Source organism: Thalia democratica, chromosome 5 (assembly GCF_965202585.1).
Source record: "Thalia democratica chromosome 5, ktThaDemo2.hap1.1, whole genome shotgun sequence".
NCBI lineage: Eukaryota > Metazoa > Chordata > Thaliacea > Salpida > Salpidae > Thalia > Thalia democratica.
In genome coordinates this window covers 42,293,727-42,311,010 of record NC_139169.1, presented here as the reverse complement: position 1 = coordinate 42,311,010, position 17,284 = coordinate 42,293,727, and the positions used below count along the sequence as shown (strand labels likewise).

At 26.0% G+C, this 17,284-nt stretch overlaps 1 protein-coding gene across 1 annotated transcript; it reads left to right on the top strand.

The window, feature by feature from the left end:
- Positions 1-10,863: 10,863 nt before the first annotated feature.
- On the top strand, positions 10,864-15,448 carry LOC145835870 (U3 small nucleolar RNA-interacting protein 2-like). The gene is made up of 5 exons (XM_082943613.1): positions 10,864-10,976; positions 11,106-11,664; positions 11,876-12,065; positions 13,522-13,624; positions 14,737-15,448. The coding sequence occupies exons 1-5, from the start codon at positions 10,907-10,909 to the stop codon at positions 15,093-15,095; spliced, it is 1,281 nt and encodes a 426-aa protein (XP_082799739.1). The 5' UTR covers positions 10,864-10,906; the 3' UTR covers positions 15,096-15,448.
- The last annotated feature ends 1,836 nt before the right edge of the window (positions 15,449-17,284 follow it).

Below are 17,284 nucleotides of genomic sequence, written 5' to 3'. Positions count from 1 at the left end.
TTCCAAGCTATTCTGGATTTAACTGGATTCTACTAGTTGTTCACTCTTATATGTAAACAATTAATGTAATTAATAATTCAAATTATATTAGCTGCAATACTTAAAATTCAAAATATATTTTAATTTAAACCAACACTGTGCATTGAACAAAACATACATCATAAATTTTGTTTACCACTCTTTAAGCAAAAAAGTTAGTCCGAGTGACTAAAACTAGCCTTTTATTTTAGCATACAAAAAGCAATTCAAGCCAAAAACTGAAAACAGAATAAATTGGCCTGAGATTTGAAATATTCAAATAGTCGTAGTATGAGTGTGTGGCAATTTTCATTTGTTTATTTGATTGAATTTGAACTATTATGATTTAAAATGTACAACCTTAATAAAATACCATTTCTCAATCTAGTTTGTATTAAATAGGTAGTTCCAAAAAACAGCAACCTTTTATATTAGTATGAAACGCATAAAAATTAACTTATTTTGTCAAAAAACATTGTCTTAAAAATCAAGAAGTATACCTAACAAAAACTTTTTCAATCAATGTCAAATATTTGGTTTTAAACGTGTCTGTACACACTTAGATATTACATGTAGAAACAATGTTAGTAAATTATGCATAAACTAATTTTTATCTCGTTAACTATTAAACAAAAAGTGGTTTAAAATATGAGCATTTTTGTTCATTGGTGTACTAAGGAATTAAATTAAAATGCAAAGAAAACTTATAAAAAAATCAAAGGTGTCAAAACCAAAATAAAATTAACTTTATTTTTTATTATTATGTTATTTTTAATGTTTTTGTGTACATAAAATATAACATTTAGTAATAAAACATCTGTAATAGAAACTTAGGCATAAAAAACGCGTAAAAAATCAAAACTGTAAAGAAATGACAGTTTAGTTAATTACTGTGCATTACTTTTGTACAAAACGAAAAACATTTGCATTTAGTTTATTGACTAAATAGGTATTATATAACAATCTTACAAATTCAAAGCACTTTTTAGACTCTTTTTTGACTAAATAATTTTCTATTGTAAGAATAAAGTTATTATGAAATTGAGATAAAAAAAACTTAATGGAATGCTAACCTGTCTTTTTCACATTTTTAAGCTAAATCAGCAAAATCTTCTAATTCTTTTAAAATATTATACTGGGACTTAAAACTAAATTAAGCATACAAATTTAACTTAAAATATATTTTTGCTCAGCGGGCAAATTTACATGCTCGCGGGCCGCATTTGGCCCGCGGGCAGCAGTTTACCGATCCCTGTATTAGATATACCAAAAAAACTTGCTTTTTAAAAAACTCAGAAAACCTAGATGAAATTTACAAAAACATTTGGCAACCCTAAATAACACAAAAAACTGTTAAATACAATATCACTGACTGGTCAAGTGTTCATAAAAAGTTGTAAACCTAAATTGACCTTCAGAAAACGTTTATCGTTGCAGAGGGGAGAGTGAGTATTTCTGATGTTTTTCAACCTTCAAGAAAAAAAAATCTTGTATTTTTCGAGATATTTTACTAAAAAAAAAAGGCCAAAGTGTCCTATTTTTTTGGGAGTAATGTTGAATCGTCGAGGTGTTTCCCCTAATATTTGATGATTCGGCAAAATAAAAAATCTTTTGTTGATGATTTTTTTAATTTAAGTAAAAAAAATTGAGTAAAATTCAATATGTTTGGGTCAGGTGGGTTAGAGATAAGGGTATAAATAAAAATAATAAAACAAAAGCTTTTAAATAATTTGCTAACCCAGCAAGTATAAGGGGAAGCTCATTAACGTTTCAATCGTTGTAATACAGAAGTGAATACTTTATTATAGTTAGTAAATTTAAACTATCATATCAGGAACAAAAATTGAAATGTACATAACTAATAAATTAAACCATATTTTCCGGTAAAAAAACTTGAATTGTAGACGTTATAAAAATATGATATAGATAATACCAAAGCTTAAAATATTTTACGTATTTTATCAAATTTGCCATATACTCTATTTTTTTTTTTTTTACTACAACTGCAATATATTTACTATAACTGCCATGTTTTTTAATATTTAGTAAAATATTTTGGCAAAATTTTATCATACTTGCCATAACTTAGCAAAATGTCACCATATTTAATATATTTATTATGATTTTACCATTTTTTACTGCTATTGCAACATATTTGCCATTTTTGCAATATTTTTTCAATTTTACCATGTTTTGCTATGTTTTCAATATTTGCTAAATTCTCCTTTTTCTACGATCTTGTACTAGTTAGCCTAAAGATACCTAACTAATACAAAATATTATACATTTTGACTCGGTTGTTTAGCTAATAAAACCTTTATAAAATATACTTTAAGGACAGATGTAAAGAAATTAATATTTGTTGAAATCGTTAAGTTAATAAAAATTTCGAATGTTACACGTTATTTTAGAATGATTGTCGTATTATTACACTCAAAGCTTACAATATTGTAGTATTACATTGTTAAAGATACAATTTTGATTTTTAGTTAAAAAGTAGTAAAAATTTGTGCAAAGCAGAAAGCTAAAAGTAGATCTTGAATGTTGAATTTTAGAATCTTAAAAAACTTGAACTTAAAATAAAGAAATGAATGAGTACAAAAAAGTAATAATCAAATGTAGAAAAGAATTATTGTTTGTTCAGTTTATGTTTTATGTCATAATTTACATAAGTTCTAATTTCAAAAACCTGGTTGCCAAAAAACCTTGATTTTGACAGTTTAGTATAAAAAACCTGGAATTTAAAAATTTTTGAAAAAAAAACAGGAATTTTGAACAATGAGAATCTGTAATTTTAAACAACAACTACATGTTAAGTAGTAAAATTTTTTTTGACAAAAAAAATTATTGTATAATTTTTTTTTTCTTAAAAAATAATTTTAATTAAGAATCATATTCAAAGTAGCTTTAAAGTATCTTTTCAATGTTTTTATACTATTTAAAACAGTTTTTACCTTAGTTTAATTTTAAACTAAAAGTTAATGTAAAAGTAAAATGTGTACTTTTAAAAACCTGGAAGAAATTTTGTAAACCTGGAGGAAATTGGCCTAAAACATTTGCAGCCCTGTAACTGTAGACTACAAGTAGTAAAATGACTGGCTATTTGAAAACATGTTCTAAGATGTTTAAAAGTTTCATTTTTTAACTTATATAACCATTTTTATACTTTTTGTTTATTTTTTTTTTTTAAAGATTAAAACTTGAACGGTAGATTGGAGTTTTATATCTAAGATCTTAAATGTTCAAATTACTAGAGTGATATTTTAATTAATGATGTTAAAAAGTTAATTATTTTATTTGTAATTTAACAATAAAATTAACATTATTGTATTATTAAGATGTTTTCTATCACTACCAAGATGAAGATATTTATTTGACATAATATACAATATTTATAATATATAAAATTTATTATAAAGTGTTAAATATAAGTTTATTTTCTTTTTCTCTTTTTGTGTGTCCTTTTTAAGTGGCTCAGGTTTTGATGCCTGAGTCCAACATTGCACAATAAACAATATAATAATAATAATAATAATAATAAAAGTCAATTAGAAATAAGTTTTTCTCTAGTCACTATAATAAAAAAAATTCATTGTTATTTCTTAAAAGTTCTATAATATTGCCTATTGAACAACAAAGAAAGTGCTTGAAATATTTAGCCCTAGGACCTGGTGCACAAAAAAACCTTTCAGTTATCAAGTTGTACATCATGGATACCTTTTAAAATCTTGTCAAGGACAGAAAACCAAAAACTTGTTTCCAACTTTCTTAAATAGTTATAATTTTACAAAGAATCATTGGAGTTCTTTTATAAAATTGAAAAAAATATTTTGCTTACTTTTTTATAACATGTACAATTTGCTGCTGTCTTTTTATATACAATATTTTTGAGTGTCCAGAATTAAAGTTCAGCCTTTTTTGTTTATGCAGGATTGGAATCTGGAAAAACCTAGAGTTTGACAATTTAGGTTATAAAAACCTGAAAAAACATAGAATTTAAGAAATTTTGAAACAAAAACTTTTTATTTTGAACTCCAATAGCTAAAAAACATTGAATTATAAACAATGTTTACATTTTAAGTAAGAACATTGTGATTAGATGAAAAAAAATCTTTCATAAAAGTAAAAAAAAAATGTATCATTCAACTTATTTTAAAACACAGTTAAAGTAGCTTTACAGTGTCTTCTAAATGTTATTATACTATTTAAGAAAGTTTCTTGTAACTTAAGTTTAATTTAAACTAAAATGGACCAAACAAATGTGTTGACAACTGGCTTTTGATCTTACAAAGTTAACTCAGAGATTTTTCAAATCCTTTATTTATTAGAACCCCTACACAACCAGGTTCTGTTTTAACAATACTGTCCTCTGAAAAAGCGTATTTTATTACTCCAAGACCATTTTAGTAAAAAATACACTTTATAGTAACTTATAAACTTTTTATTTGATTTTAAGCAAAATATGGTTATGTTATTTAAGGTTTTTATTAACATTTTTATTTTATAATAGCTGTACATCTATTTCATTCTTTCAATGGACCACACTTTTGAAATATATATTAATAATTTTTTTTCTATTTTTTTGATCTATGTTATGCTCCTCCTGCATTTCCTTAAAAGTGTTGAAAGCAATTGCTTTTCATTTTGTTATCATAGATAATGAATAAAATGACAAAAACTTTTGCTTAAAAGTTGAACTTATAATTTAAGATGACAAAAGTACAATGATATCACTAAAAAATTACTATTAAAAGTAAGTGAAAGATGTATATGACCAGTAGATCAATTCAGGAGTTCTCTAGCTCTTAAAAATCTGTAATTAAAAGAAAATATGTGTGTGCACACCAGATTATTAAGTAAAAATATCTCTTTAAAAAAATATTATTTCAAATGGTAACTTTAGTGAGTTAAATGATAATACATAATCTATCAACAAAAATGAGTTATAAAAAATATTTTCTTAAAAACTCAGGTCCTTGGAGATAAAATTTTATAATTAATTTTAAAAGTTGACCAAGTATATTTGCTATGTAAATATCACTATTGTAATACTGTTGTAAATATAATTAAAGTTAATATTAAAAATGTCATGATCAGTTTTTATTAGACAGTTAGAGTTGTTATGTTTATAAAATTCATTCTTTTGGTTTAAAGTTTAACAATAAGAGTTCATAACTTAGGTTAAGGGCATAGGGGGGGGTAAACACCTTTTTTTGGTTTTTAATCTTATTTTATATAGTTTTTACTAAGCTACAAGATGCTTTTTACAGATTTTAAAAATTCAAAATAATTTTTGAGATATAGCCAGTCAAAGTGGGAGCCAACAATAGGTTCTTTATGGGAGGCGCAAACTAAAACGGCAAAAATAGACTATTTTACTAAAAATCTATCTTCTCCTACGTTTTTTGAGATAACTACCTCAAACTTTCAGGAAATGTTCCTTGATATATTTAGAAGATTCTGTCGGAAGGAATTTTGATTAAAAAAAAAAAAAAATTTTATATAAAAAAAAAACAAAAAAAAAAACAGTTTTTTTTTTGTTTTTTTGTTATGAAATTTTTATTTTTTTATTTTTCAAAATTCTGTTCCGACAGAATTTTCTAAATATATCAAGGAACATTTCCTGAAAGTTTGAGGTAGTTATCTCAAAAAACGTAGGAGGAGATAGATTTTTAGTGATTTCTAGTTATTTGCCGTTTTAGTTTGCGCCTCCCATAAGGATCCTATTGTTGCCTCTGACTTTGACCGGCTATATCTCAAAAAATATTTTGAATTTTTTAAATCTGTAAAAAGCATCTTGTAGCTTAGTAAAAACTATATAAAATAAGATCAAAAACCAAAAAAGGGTGTTTATCCCCCCCCCCCCCTATGCCCTTAAAGGAGATAAGTACAAATATTTTACTATATAGAGTCTGTCATAAAACTATTCCCTTATACTACTTGGTTAAAATTTAGTTGTAATTGAAGATATCTAACACAGTATAACATTGTTTTACAACGGAATTTTTTTTAAATAAATGTATGTTAAGATTATTAAAAGTTTAATATATTAACATTGTTGCCACTTACTCACTCTACTCAGGATAGCTCAGGCTAGTTAAAAATTTTTGAAAAACTTCAGCTAATTTTAAAACTTCTTGTAAATATCAGGCTTGTTTTTTTGAAAACAGTTTTCAATCAATCTTTGTGGTTATTAGTTTAGTGTTCTATGAAAGCTTTTATTTTCAAAAGCCTAAAATCATCAAAAAACCTTCAGAAAGTTAAAAAAAAAAAACAACCTGTTTAAACAAAAACTACAAGACAAAACTAAATATCATCTTTAAACAAAAATTTTTATCTATTTGAATATATTTGTTTTCCCTCTACTAAGTATAGATCATATTGTTTTCTAACAAGCAAAACTGTTGTATACTTTGAATATAATGATTTCTGAGATGTTTTTTTTGACAATTAACTTGGTTTCCAGACACTTAGAATGACTCAAGATGATACCTTGAGTTTTATTCTTAAACTCAGGCTGGCTCATGATAGTTTTACTTTTCAAAAAAACTCAGGATAGTTTCATGTTTTTTAATAATCTCATCACAAGTTTTTTCTAGATTTTGAATGAGATTAAGTTGTTTTAGAATCAATATTTTCTAATTTTAAAACCAATTTTTTGAATAGCTAATTTTCTATTAACTTTGAAAAGTTAAATTTTTTTGAAAGATTTGAAAAAGCTCAGGACAGTTTAAGGTCACTTGACAGTTTTTTTGACTAAATAGTTGCAACCCTGAAATAATTTTTAATCATTAAAAGGGGGGTTATAAGGCATGATATAAAATTTTTTAACATCACATAACTTTTTTAAGCGGAGGAGTAAGTACTGGTGTTTTAGACTAAAAAATATTTATTTGAAATTGACTTTGTTTGCAATACTTAAAATTAGAGGTTTACTCTAAAATTGACCAAACAAGATTGCTTAAAATAACTTGTTATAGCTTTTTTTTTAGATTTTTTTTGTAGGAGTTACTAAATAAAAAATACTAAAAAAAAGTATATATCATATGTGGAGTTGTAATGAGTTTATTGAAACAAAGTTTTAGTGTTGCCTGCAATTTACCAATTTCTTTAACTTAAGTTTTGATATATTTAAAATATGTGTTATATTTCTTACAATAACTTTAAGCTTGATTTATATCTCAGACTATATCAAAAGCCTTTAAAAATTGATAGAATTAAATTAAGAAAAATCATTTACACATCAGATTACTGATATAGTTTAGATTTTTTAAATTTTGTGATTAGCACTACAAGGGATTGAAACTGCTTAATAAAATAAAACTTTGAATTTTTTTAATAATCTGATGTCTCAAGCTTATTTAATAAAAAAGTATATATTAGTGTGTTTTAATGTTTGACAGCAATAAAAGTCCATAAATTTGTATCAGAAACTTTTTACAAAAAATGACTATAACTCAAAAGTTATTTGAAATTTCACTATTCTATAAAAACTGACTTAAGCTCAAACAAAAGTTTATTTAATAGCTTATGTTAATTTTCCCAAAAAAAGTGAAATTTCTTTGTGCCTTTAATATTATTTTTTTATTGATTTTGTTATAAACTTGGACTAATTTAATGTAACTCAGGCTGTCTTTTTCAAACAATTGCAATCTTGATATGTGTTGACCAGGGAGTTTAGTTTGCTATAACATTATTTTACTTCCTGTTTTGATATACTATAATATTAAATAAAACTTAACTATCATCAATATATATAATACTTATGCTCTATTTATGCCTATTTTAAATTTTTGTACTTAAGTTTTGTGGTTTATATATTTTAAATTTAGCTAGACCCACCAATATTTTAAGTTATACTTTTTTATGATTTTTGAATTAAATGATTTTGGTTTAGGAGTAGCATAGTAGATATAGTGGTGAAATAAATAAATAAACTTTAGTAACACTTTACTAAAAAAGTAGTGAATCATTATATTTGTATTACCACTTATATTGCTTACTTTTTAAATGAGTACATAAATAAAAACACAAATTGACAGATGCATAATAAACAAAAAATATTTTGAGTAAGTTAAATTTATTTAAACCCTTCTTTACTGGTTTGTTATTAAGTGTATAGGGGGGGGGGGGCTTTTTTTTTTACTAAAAGTAACATTTGATCTTAAATAAAAGCTTTAAGTACAAACTACAAGCCAGTTTTTATAAAATTAAAAAATCTTATTTAACTTTTGAGATATTGTAACTTCTGTAAAAAAATTCCGATACAAACGTATTGAATGCAAATTTATGGGGGTCAATTTTCTCGGAAATTTAAAAAATCACTAAAAATTTATCTTCTCCTTCATTTTTTGAGCTAGAGACCTCAAACTTTCAGAAAATGTTCCTTTTATAATTTAAAAGACTTTGAATGTTGGAATTTTGAAAACATTAAAAAATAAAAATTTTAGATAAAAAAACAAAAAAAAAACAAGTGGTTTTTTTTAATAAAAATTTTATTTTTTTAAAATTAAAAAAATTCCTGCATTCAATCTTTTTGAAATTTAATGATACACTTTCTGTGAAAATTTGAAGAAGACTGCTTAACATTGAAGGAGGAGATAGATTTTTAGTAAAATGGTCTTTATTTGCGTTTTTAGTTTGCAAACCTATTAAGGTCACCGACTTTGATCGCTCATATCTTAAAAAATACTTTGAATTTTTTTAAGCGGATAAAAATGTCTGATAGCTCAGTAAAACTCTATAAAATAAAATCAACTTGTAAAAATTAAGGTGGACCCCCCTATGCCCTTAAGTATGCACAAGGTAATATCAGCAAAGTTTTTATAAATTAATGTTTAATGAATTATAATAATAACTCCTGTTATTCTCCTAGGTCACCCAAACTTTTTGTAGAAACTGTACAAACTTAAACACTAAAATAACATTAAAACTAAAATAACGTTAAAACTAAATCATATTTTCTTTTAGTTTATATATTATTTATAATTGTTTTATTATAGTATATTCATCTTTTCTTTAATGTTTTTCAACCTGCTGTGTTCAAAAAATTATCATACATTTGAATTCTTAAACCTGTGAATTGTAAACATGAATTAAGGTGGGTAAACCACCTTTTTCACAATTTGATCTTATTTTAAAGATTTTTAACTAAGCTACCAGATGCTTTTTACAGATTTTAAAATTTCAAAATAATTTTCTTAGATATAGCCGGTCGAAGTCGGAGCCAACAATAGGATGTTTATGGGATGCACAAACTAAAACAGCAATTAACTAGAAATCACTAAAAATCTATCTTCTCCTACGTTTTTTGAGATAAATATCTCAAACTTTAAGGGAATGTTCCTTGGAATATTTAGAAGTTTCTTTCGGAACAAAATTAAAAAAATTTAAAATATAAAGTTTAAAACCAAAAAACTTAAAAAAAACTGTTGACAGAATTGTTTAAATATTGCAAGAAACATTTCCTGAAAGTTTGAGATATTTATTTCAAAAAAAGTAGAAGATAGAATTTTAGTGAAATAGTTTTTTTTTTACGGTTTTAATTTTTGTTTCCCATAAGGAACCTATTGTTGCCTCCAACTTTGAACTGCTTTATCTAAAAAATATTTTGAATTTTCAAAATCTGTAAAAAGTATCTCGTAGCTTAGTTAAAACTCTATAAAATAAAACTAAACTGTTAAAAAGTGATTAACCGCCCTATGCCCTTATGTTCTTTAATTTGTATATTTTACTAAGCATGTAAATAAACTTAAAGTGAACAAATGTTATATGTAAGTATTATAAACGCAGTGCTTTTACTAAGTTGAAGTTAACTTAAATTAATTATTCATTATTTGTTATAACTTGTAGTAAAATATCTTACTAAGATGAGTCAATCACCAAATGAACAACTTGCTAGAATCATGGAAGCATTATCCATTGCATATAAAAATATATTGGAAGTCAGTCAACTTCATGAGCAAGGCTTAGTAGATGAGAAGTCCACCCATGTGGTCAGGCAATCTTTAACCAAGTTCAGTAGTGATATTTATGGTTTGACAAAGAAGGTTACCCAGAGGTCGTATGCTGTGAAAAAAGCTGAAATTAAAAGACAGCTGTATAAGATGAATGGAGTTCAATTAGAAAGTGAAGCAGTAAATACTAAGAAAAGGCGCGCAAGAAAACGAAAAGCTGCATAATTTTTAGACATTAATTAATTCAATGGAGGAGTTGTTGTTTGTAGGATTTGATAAAAAAATAATATTTAAGTTCGTCAGTTAGTGCTGATTGTTATTTGAAGTATTTTTTTCTATAAACAAACAGACATTCTACTAAAATGTTGTTAGCCTTTTTGATTCATTTTTAATAGCATAGTTTTTATATATAACTTAAATGCTTAATATTTAGTTATAAAGTTGTGTTTAGTTATTATTAAGTTACTTGAAAATAAAAAGCTATATAAGGTTCAAGTTTTTTTTTTCATAAGTTTAATTTTTTTTCATGTACATGAATGTTTAATTAATTGAAAATACTGTTCTATATTTACTGAATAATATTAATAATATTTTTTTAACCGAAGCGAAGTAAATTAAAATACCTACATTTTCGTTAAATTTTAGTTGTTATAATACTTATTGAATTCATTAAGCATATTGAATAAATTGTTGTATAATTTTAAACAATTATGAAAAAAGTTTTATTAATAACTTCATTATAAAACATAGGTTTTTTTTTAATTTATCTGACTTGATATTTTACCAAACCTTTTTAGAAGTTATGTGTGTTTTTTAATTACTTGGTGTAGTTGTTAGTAGTTTAAACATAAAATGGTGGTTATGGTTTTTTAAATGTTTTTCCAGCTCATATTTTTGTAAATTTTAAAAGTTTTATATTTTTATCACTTAATATGCCAACTAAAAGGAAAATTGAGAGTGACGAAGAAATATCATCAAGTGATGACGACATGAGCATTGCAGGTAATTTTAAAAGATTTTGCACTTGTATATCTAGACTAAAAGTTTAACTTTTTCTTACAATAACTAGATTTACTTCAAAAACTAATATTTGTATCTAGTAGCACCAACTTATGTTATATCTAATTGCAGGATCTGTAGATGACAATGCTCGTCCTGATCTTGACGGCTTTGTTTCGAGTGATGAAGATGAAACGCCCCAAGAGAAGAGGCGCAGGCTGACAAAAGCTTATTTGGACACGTTGACCAATGCACATGATGTGGAAGATGTCACCCAGAAATTGAACGAAGATTTGATGGAGGAAAACGGCAAGCTTCAGAAGCAGTTTGCTGACAAGTGCTCTAAACCTGAAGAAGTCAAGTTTTTCAGAGGTCATAACAACTGCGTCACTGCCGTTGAAATGTCATCCGATGGAAGTTTTGTTTATTCAGCTTCTAAAGACTGTTCAATTATAAAATGGCGGGTGTCAGACAAAAAGAAAATATTTGTTAAAAAAATGGGACCAAGCTGTTCAATTATAACCAATCATACAAAAGAAATTTTAGCTCTTGCACTTTCTTATGATGACAAATTCTTAGCTACTGGAGGTTTAGATAATGTTGTGCATATTTGGGATGCTACAACTGACAAGTTGAAGCACTTGAAAATGTTCAAGGGTCACAAGGACAGAATTTCCGGCTTGGCTTTCAGGTTGGGCTTTTTATTTTATTAATTTGAATCCAGTTGTAGTTTAAAACTATTAGATAAAAAAAGCAGTCAAAAATATAAACCTTGTTAGGATTTTTTTAAAGTGCCCGTGAAAATAATTTTTCAGATTTAAAAGTATAAGTGAATAGATTTTAAAACTAGCAGTTAAATTTTTCAAAATGTTTATTTGCGGTCAATTTTAATCATTTTTCAGGTCGAAAACTCACCAGCTCTTTTCAACATCATATGATGGCTCGCTGAAAATTTGGGACGTGGAAAATTTCAATTACATTGACACTATGTTCAGTGACAGTTCAAAGATACTGACGTGCGACAGTTATGTAAGAGACAGGTGTGTCACTGCTTGTGGCAATGAGAGAAGAGCGAACAAAATCACTGCTACTGTTAGTCTGTAGTCTGTCATTTATGATGCAATTAGTAATATTCATTAAGATTTTTTTTAACATATTGAAATGGTTGTTTGTTTTGTATGTTGTAGAATTCTTATATAAAAAGTTACATAGGTACACTTTTTATAAATCATTAAGTTTGTTTAATGGTTTTAAAATAATTATAATAAATTTCTTGGGTGAGAATACGATTTTAGTTGTTTATACTGCTTATAAATTCTTAACAACAACAATTAAAATAGGTTATTTATTTTCGGTAGAATTAAAAACGTCATATTTATCTTTAGTACAAATTTTAAGTTTAGCTGAAAAAAGATTTAAGTTTAAACTTAAATGGTGTTAGAAATAATCATGTCTTCATATGTAATACACTTACAGATGCATATTTTTATAGAAGTCAAATTTTTGAGTTTATCAAGATTGTTGATTTTTGAAAACTTAAGTTTTATACTTGTTATACTAATGTAGTCTTAGTTTTGCTAGTTTTGCGGTTAGTAATTGTACAATGTTAATTTAATTAAGGGCATAGGGGGTGTCTAAGTTTTTTTTTTTACATAAATTAAGATTGACTTTTATTTCAAAGCTTAGAATATACACTATAAGAAACTTTATACAGAACATAAAATTTCAATTAATTTTCGAGATTTTAAATAAAGTTTTAAATAAAAATTTAAATTTAAAAAATTTTCATAAATTTTTAAAGAGAAATTTTGATACCACTGTACAGAATCAAAAATTTTCAAGGCCAATCTTGGAATTCTGAAAAGTTTAATAAAAATCTATCTCCTCCTTCATTTAAAAAATAATTTAATTCAAATTTTCAGGAAATGTACTTTTTAATATTACAAACAATTTGTATAATCTTAACTTTAAAAAAAAAAACAAAAAAAAAATTATGGCCATAATTAAAATATTTTTTTTTTTAGATTATTTTTTATAAAATTTTTTGTTTTACAAATTAAAAAATCAGTTTTTTACAAGTTTTTTAAAATTTGTCAAAGATTACTCTGAAAAAGTATTAAAACAATTGCTCAAAAACTGAAAAAGGAGATATATTTTTATCGAAATAGTCTGTTTTTGCCCTTTTAGTTTGCGCCTCCCATAAATAACCTATTGATAGCCTTAACTTTGATCGCTTATATCTCAAAAGTTATTTGTAATTACAAGCAGTAAAATGTAGCAATTTGTTTTTCTAATTATGTAAAAAATAGACTAAATTTGAAAAAAATTTTTTTTATCTCCCCTATGCCCTTAAAGTTAAGCTAGTTGAGATGAAAGCAAACACTTATATTAACTAACTCATAAAATCAGATTAGTTTTTAATGAATCAGGTTAGTTTTTTTTTCTGATATTGCTAGTATTAACTTCTGTTAAGTTTCTCTTTAGTATAAAAATATATGAAATTGAAAAGAATGAATTAAGCAGTTTCATAAATTTTCTACAAATACAGTTCAGATTATGGAAGGTGCAAGAGGAGAGCCACATGAGATATGCGGGAGGGGAAAGGTCTATTGAATGTGTCAAGTACATGAATGAAGAGTATTTTGTTTCAGGTACCATTTGTTTGACATAATAGTTACGTGTGTAGTTTATTTTTTCACAAGTTTTCTGTAAATGTTTGTTTGCCTCGGACTGTTTTCTTAATATAATTTCTTATATTAATAAGTTATTTCTTACCTACACCAAAATCTGCAAAAATATATTGTAGTTCTTTAACTAAAATGTTTTTTTTAGTTAATTTTTTATATACTTTTGTCGCCTATTTAAAGTAGCATGGACACAATAATTTACACTTTTAACTGTAATCTACTATTGTGCTGTGTGGAATCTTTAATAATTTTATATTTAAAAAGATTTTTAATGATATGAGTTGTACTATTGTTAGTTCGTGAATTTAGGTTATAGCAATTTATTATTAGAATTTATTATAGAAATTTAATAACTGAGTTAATGATATTTGCTCAACTTCATTTAATTGTTTTTTTTTTTACTTTTGTCTAATGTAGTGTTATAACTGATATATCAAGTATTACAAGAAAAACAAATAATCAATTATCAAAAGTAAACTTTTCTGAATATTATAAAGAGTTTTATAGTAAAAAGAATTGTAGCTAAAATGTTTTTAAAGTTGATACTGTTTAATATTTGTTGTCATAAATAATAAAAACTGTAATATATAAAACAGTGTTTAGTTATTTTTTTAGAAAACAGTTTTAATATTATTTTCTTTTTGTATTTTTAATTGGTTGCCTTGTTTATTAAAAATACTGCTAATAAAACTATTATGTAAATATATTTTTTCAATTAAAATTTAAAGATTAGTATCTATAATTAGGTATGTTTTAAAACTGATAAGAATTTTAATCCTGTTTATTTTAAATATCACACTTTTAAAAGTAATTTTGTGATTTTTTTTACAAACATATCAAGTATGTTGCACAACTATTTTCAAATAAATGTAACTACCAAATAAGTTTGAGATAAATGAATATCAAGAGTAAACTGTTATCAAATTGTTTCATTATCTCGTTATTTATATTGAGCGGATGGTTATTCAAGTTTAATCTTGATAATCTTATACCCTTAATTTGTCAGTGGTTAAAATTTTCCCTTATAACCTTTATAAATTGACAACTTAAATCAAATTTCGAATATTCTTACAAAGGTGATGACCAGGCAACGCTGAATGTGTGGACCATCAGCAAGAAGAACCCAGTTGTGACGGTGAAGGACGCCCACGAAGACCGAAACAACCAGAAAGCGTGGATCAGCGCTGTTGGAACGCTGAAGAACACCGACCTCTTCGCTTCCGGCTCCTCCGATGGCAAGATCAGGGTCTGGAAGATCGCCCAGAAGTTCCAAGGGGTCGAACCCCTATTTGAGATCGATGCGCCCGGCGTCGTCAACGACATTCGCATCCACAGCAACGGTTACCTGGTGGCAGCGATTGGCAGGGAGCACCGAATGGGCCGGTGGTTCACAGTGAAGGGCCGCGACCGGGTCTTGGTTGCCAAGTTGTTCTAATCTTAGTGAAAATTTTTAGGTGAAATTTTTAAACATAGTAAATTTATAAAGGTTTTTAAAAATGCACTTGTTTAATTCGTGAAATATTTATATTTTTTATAGCTTTTAGCTTAAATAAAATCCTGATGTTTAATGTATGATTCACTGAAGTTTTACTTGTAGATGCACTACTTTTTTTACTTTTAAAACCCTAAGGTAGCGCAGTTTTTCTTTTAATTGAACGGAGTGAAAACAGTAATTGTTTAAAATTTAAACGTCAAAGATTATTTGTAGTTGTTAGTAAATTGTTTGATATTTTTAGATTTAAAATGAATTTTATATAAGCTTGTTGTTTATTAAAGTTTGTTTAATTGACTATCACCAATTATTTTTTGAGTATTAAATAAATTATTTTTTTACACATGTTATTTTGAAAAAAATTGTGTGTATCTATTTATCTTAAACCTTGAGAACCATATGTTATTTAATATAATTTAAGACTTGTTTTTTATATAACATTTACTTGTTTTTAAATTTCAAAATTGCTTTTTTTTTTTGTATCGTAACTTAACATTATATAAGCTTATGTTTTAGGCAATTTGACAAACTTTCTGGGTTTTTTTTGTAAGCTCTATAGTTTTTGCACGAGTCATAACTCGCACTTTATCTAAGCAGTTTGAGATATACATAAAATTACACGGTAAGAAACTATAGACTATGGATATTTGGATTGTAAATATTAAAATTTGCAGAATTAAAACAAGCGGTATCGAGTTATATATATGAGATGTAAGGTAAAAAGGCGTTAAATCCTGGAGATCCTGATAAGCTAAGCTTATCGAAATATATACCGCAAATGTTTTTGTGTCAAAACTTTATTCCGACTAACGGCGTTTCACATTAATAATCATATTAATTAATAATCACAATAATTAATCACATTAATAACATAGTCGGCCTATTCTTAGAGCTTTTTTGAGACTCAGTAGATGTGTTCTTAAATTTATTTGAAAGCAGTGAAACGCCGTTAGTCGGAAAAAGTTTTGAAACAAAAACATCTTAGGTGTAACTATATAAGATGTAACGTTATAAGGCGTTAAATCCTGGAGATCCTGATAAGCTAAGCTTATCGGAATGTATATCACAGATGTTCTTGAGCTAAAACTTTATTTCAACTAACGGCGTTTCACTGTTCTCAAATAAATTTAAGAACAGATCTACGGAGTCTATAAAATGTTAACACACATTAGAAAAAAAGCAGAAAAAAGCATGTATAATTATGTATAGTGTTTATCTAGGTAGTTACTATAAATGGACTTTATGGTTTAAAAACAAAGTTTGGGATAAAAGCATAAAATTATAAAATTATCTACAAAAAAAACAAATTTAATAAAAGTAGGCACTAACCTCAAAAAGCTCTAAGAATAGGCAGGTTTTAAAAATGAAAATTAAATTGAGTTGTGCAGAAATGTTACGTCATAATAATTTTAACAAATTGTTCAATAATTTATACAGCTTGAAAACATGAAGTATTAAACTTGCAAGTATATGTAAGTTTTGTGAAATAAATTAGTACATAAGTAGACAGAGTTATTTAAAGTAGAATCGTCGGTTATGGGGACAGATATTCGATAAATCTTGCCGCTTATTCAGAAGTAGGTCTTTATCTTCTGCTGCAATTACTGCTCTTTCTGTATTGCAAGTTGGGCAAATTCTACTTACTCCGTTGGATGCATGTTTTATCTTTGAAACAATACTCCACTCCATGTTTGGCCTTTTACCGTACCTGTGAAAAAAACTCCAGACATAGTCCGATAAACGCGTGCTTTGTTTTTTATTTATATTTTTAAAAGTATGTTTATGATTAGCATATCTATCCTTGAAACTACCTGCTGTACTTCCGATATACATTTTATCTGGGCCCTTACTTTCAACTTTATAAATCACATTTTTAATTAAACAATTACCTTTTAATGGGCAGTTATCTTTGTTTAATTTACGGCAATTACATGTTTTAGGCATATTACTTAACTTATTACTATTAGGGTTAGTTGGTTTTGAATATTTATTTATAGTTTTATTGTTATGCATTTTGCTTATACTTTGTTTTTAAACCATAAAGTCCATTTATAGTAACTACCTAGATAAACACTATACATAATTATACATGCTTTTTTCTGCTTTTTTTCTAATGTGTGTTAACATTTTAT

Coding starts and splice junctions, on each gene's coding strand:
- LOC145835870 (XM_082943613.1), top strand. CDS start 10,907: ATGCCAACTAAAAGGAAAATTGAGAGTGACGAAGAAATATCATCAAGT. Junction 11,665..11,875: donor ATTTCCGGCTTGGCTTTCAG/GTTGGGCTTTTT, acceptor ATCATTTTTCAG/GTCGAAAACTCACCAGCTCT. Junction 13,625..14,736: donor TGAAGAGTATTTTGTTTCAG/GTACCATTTGTT, acceptor ATTCTTACAAAG/GTGATGACCAGGCAACGCTG.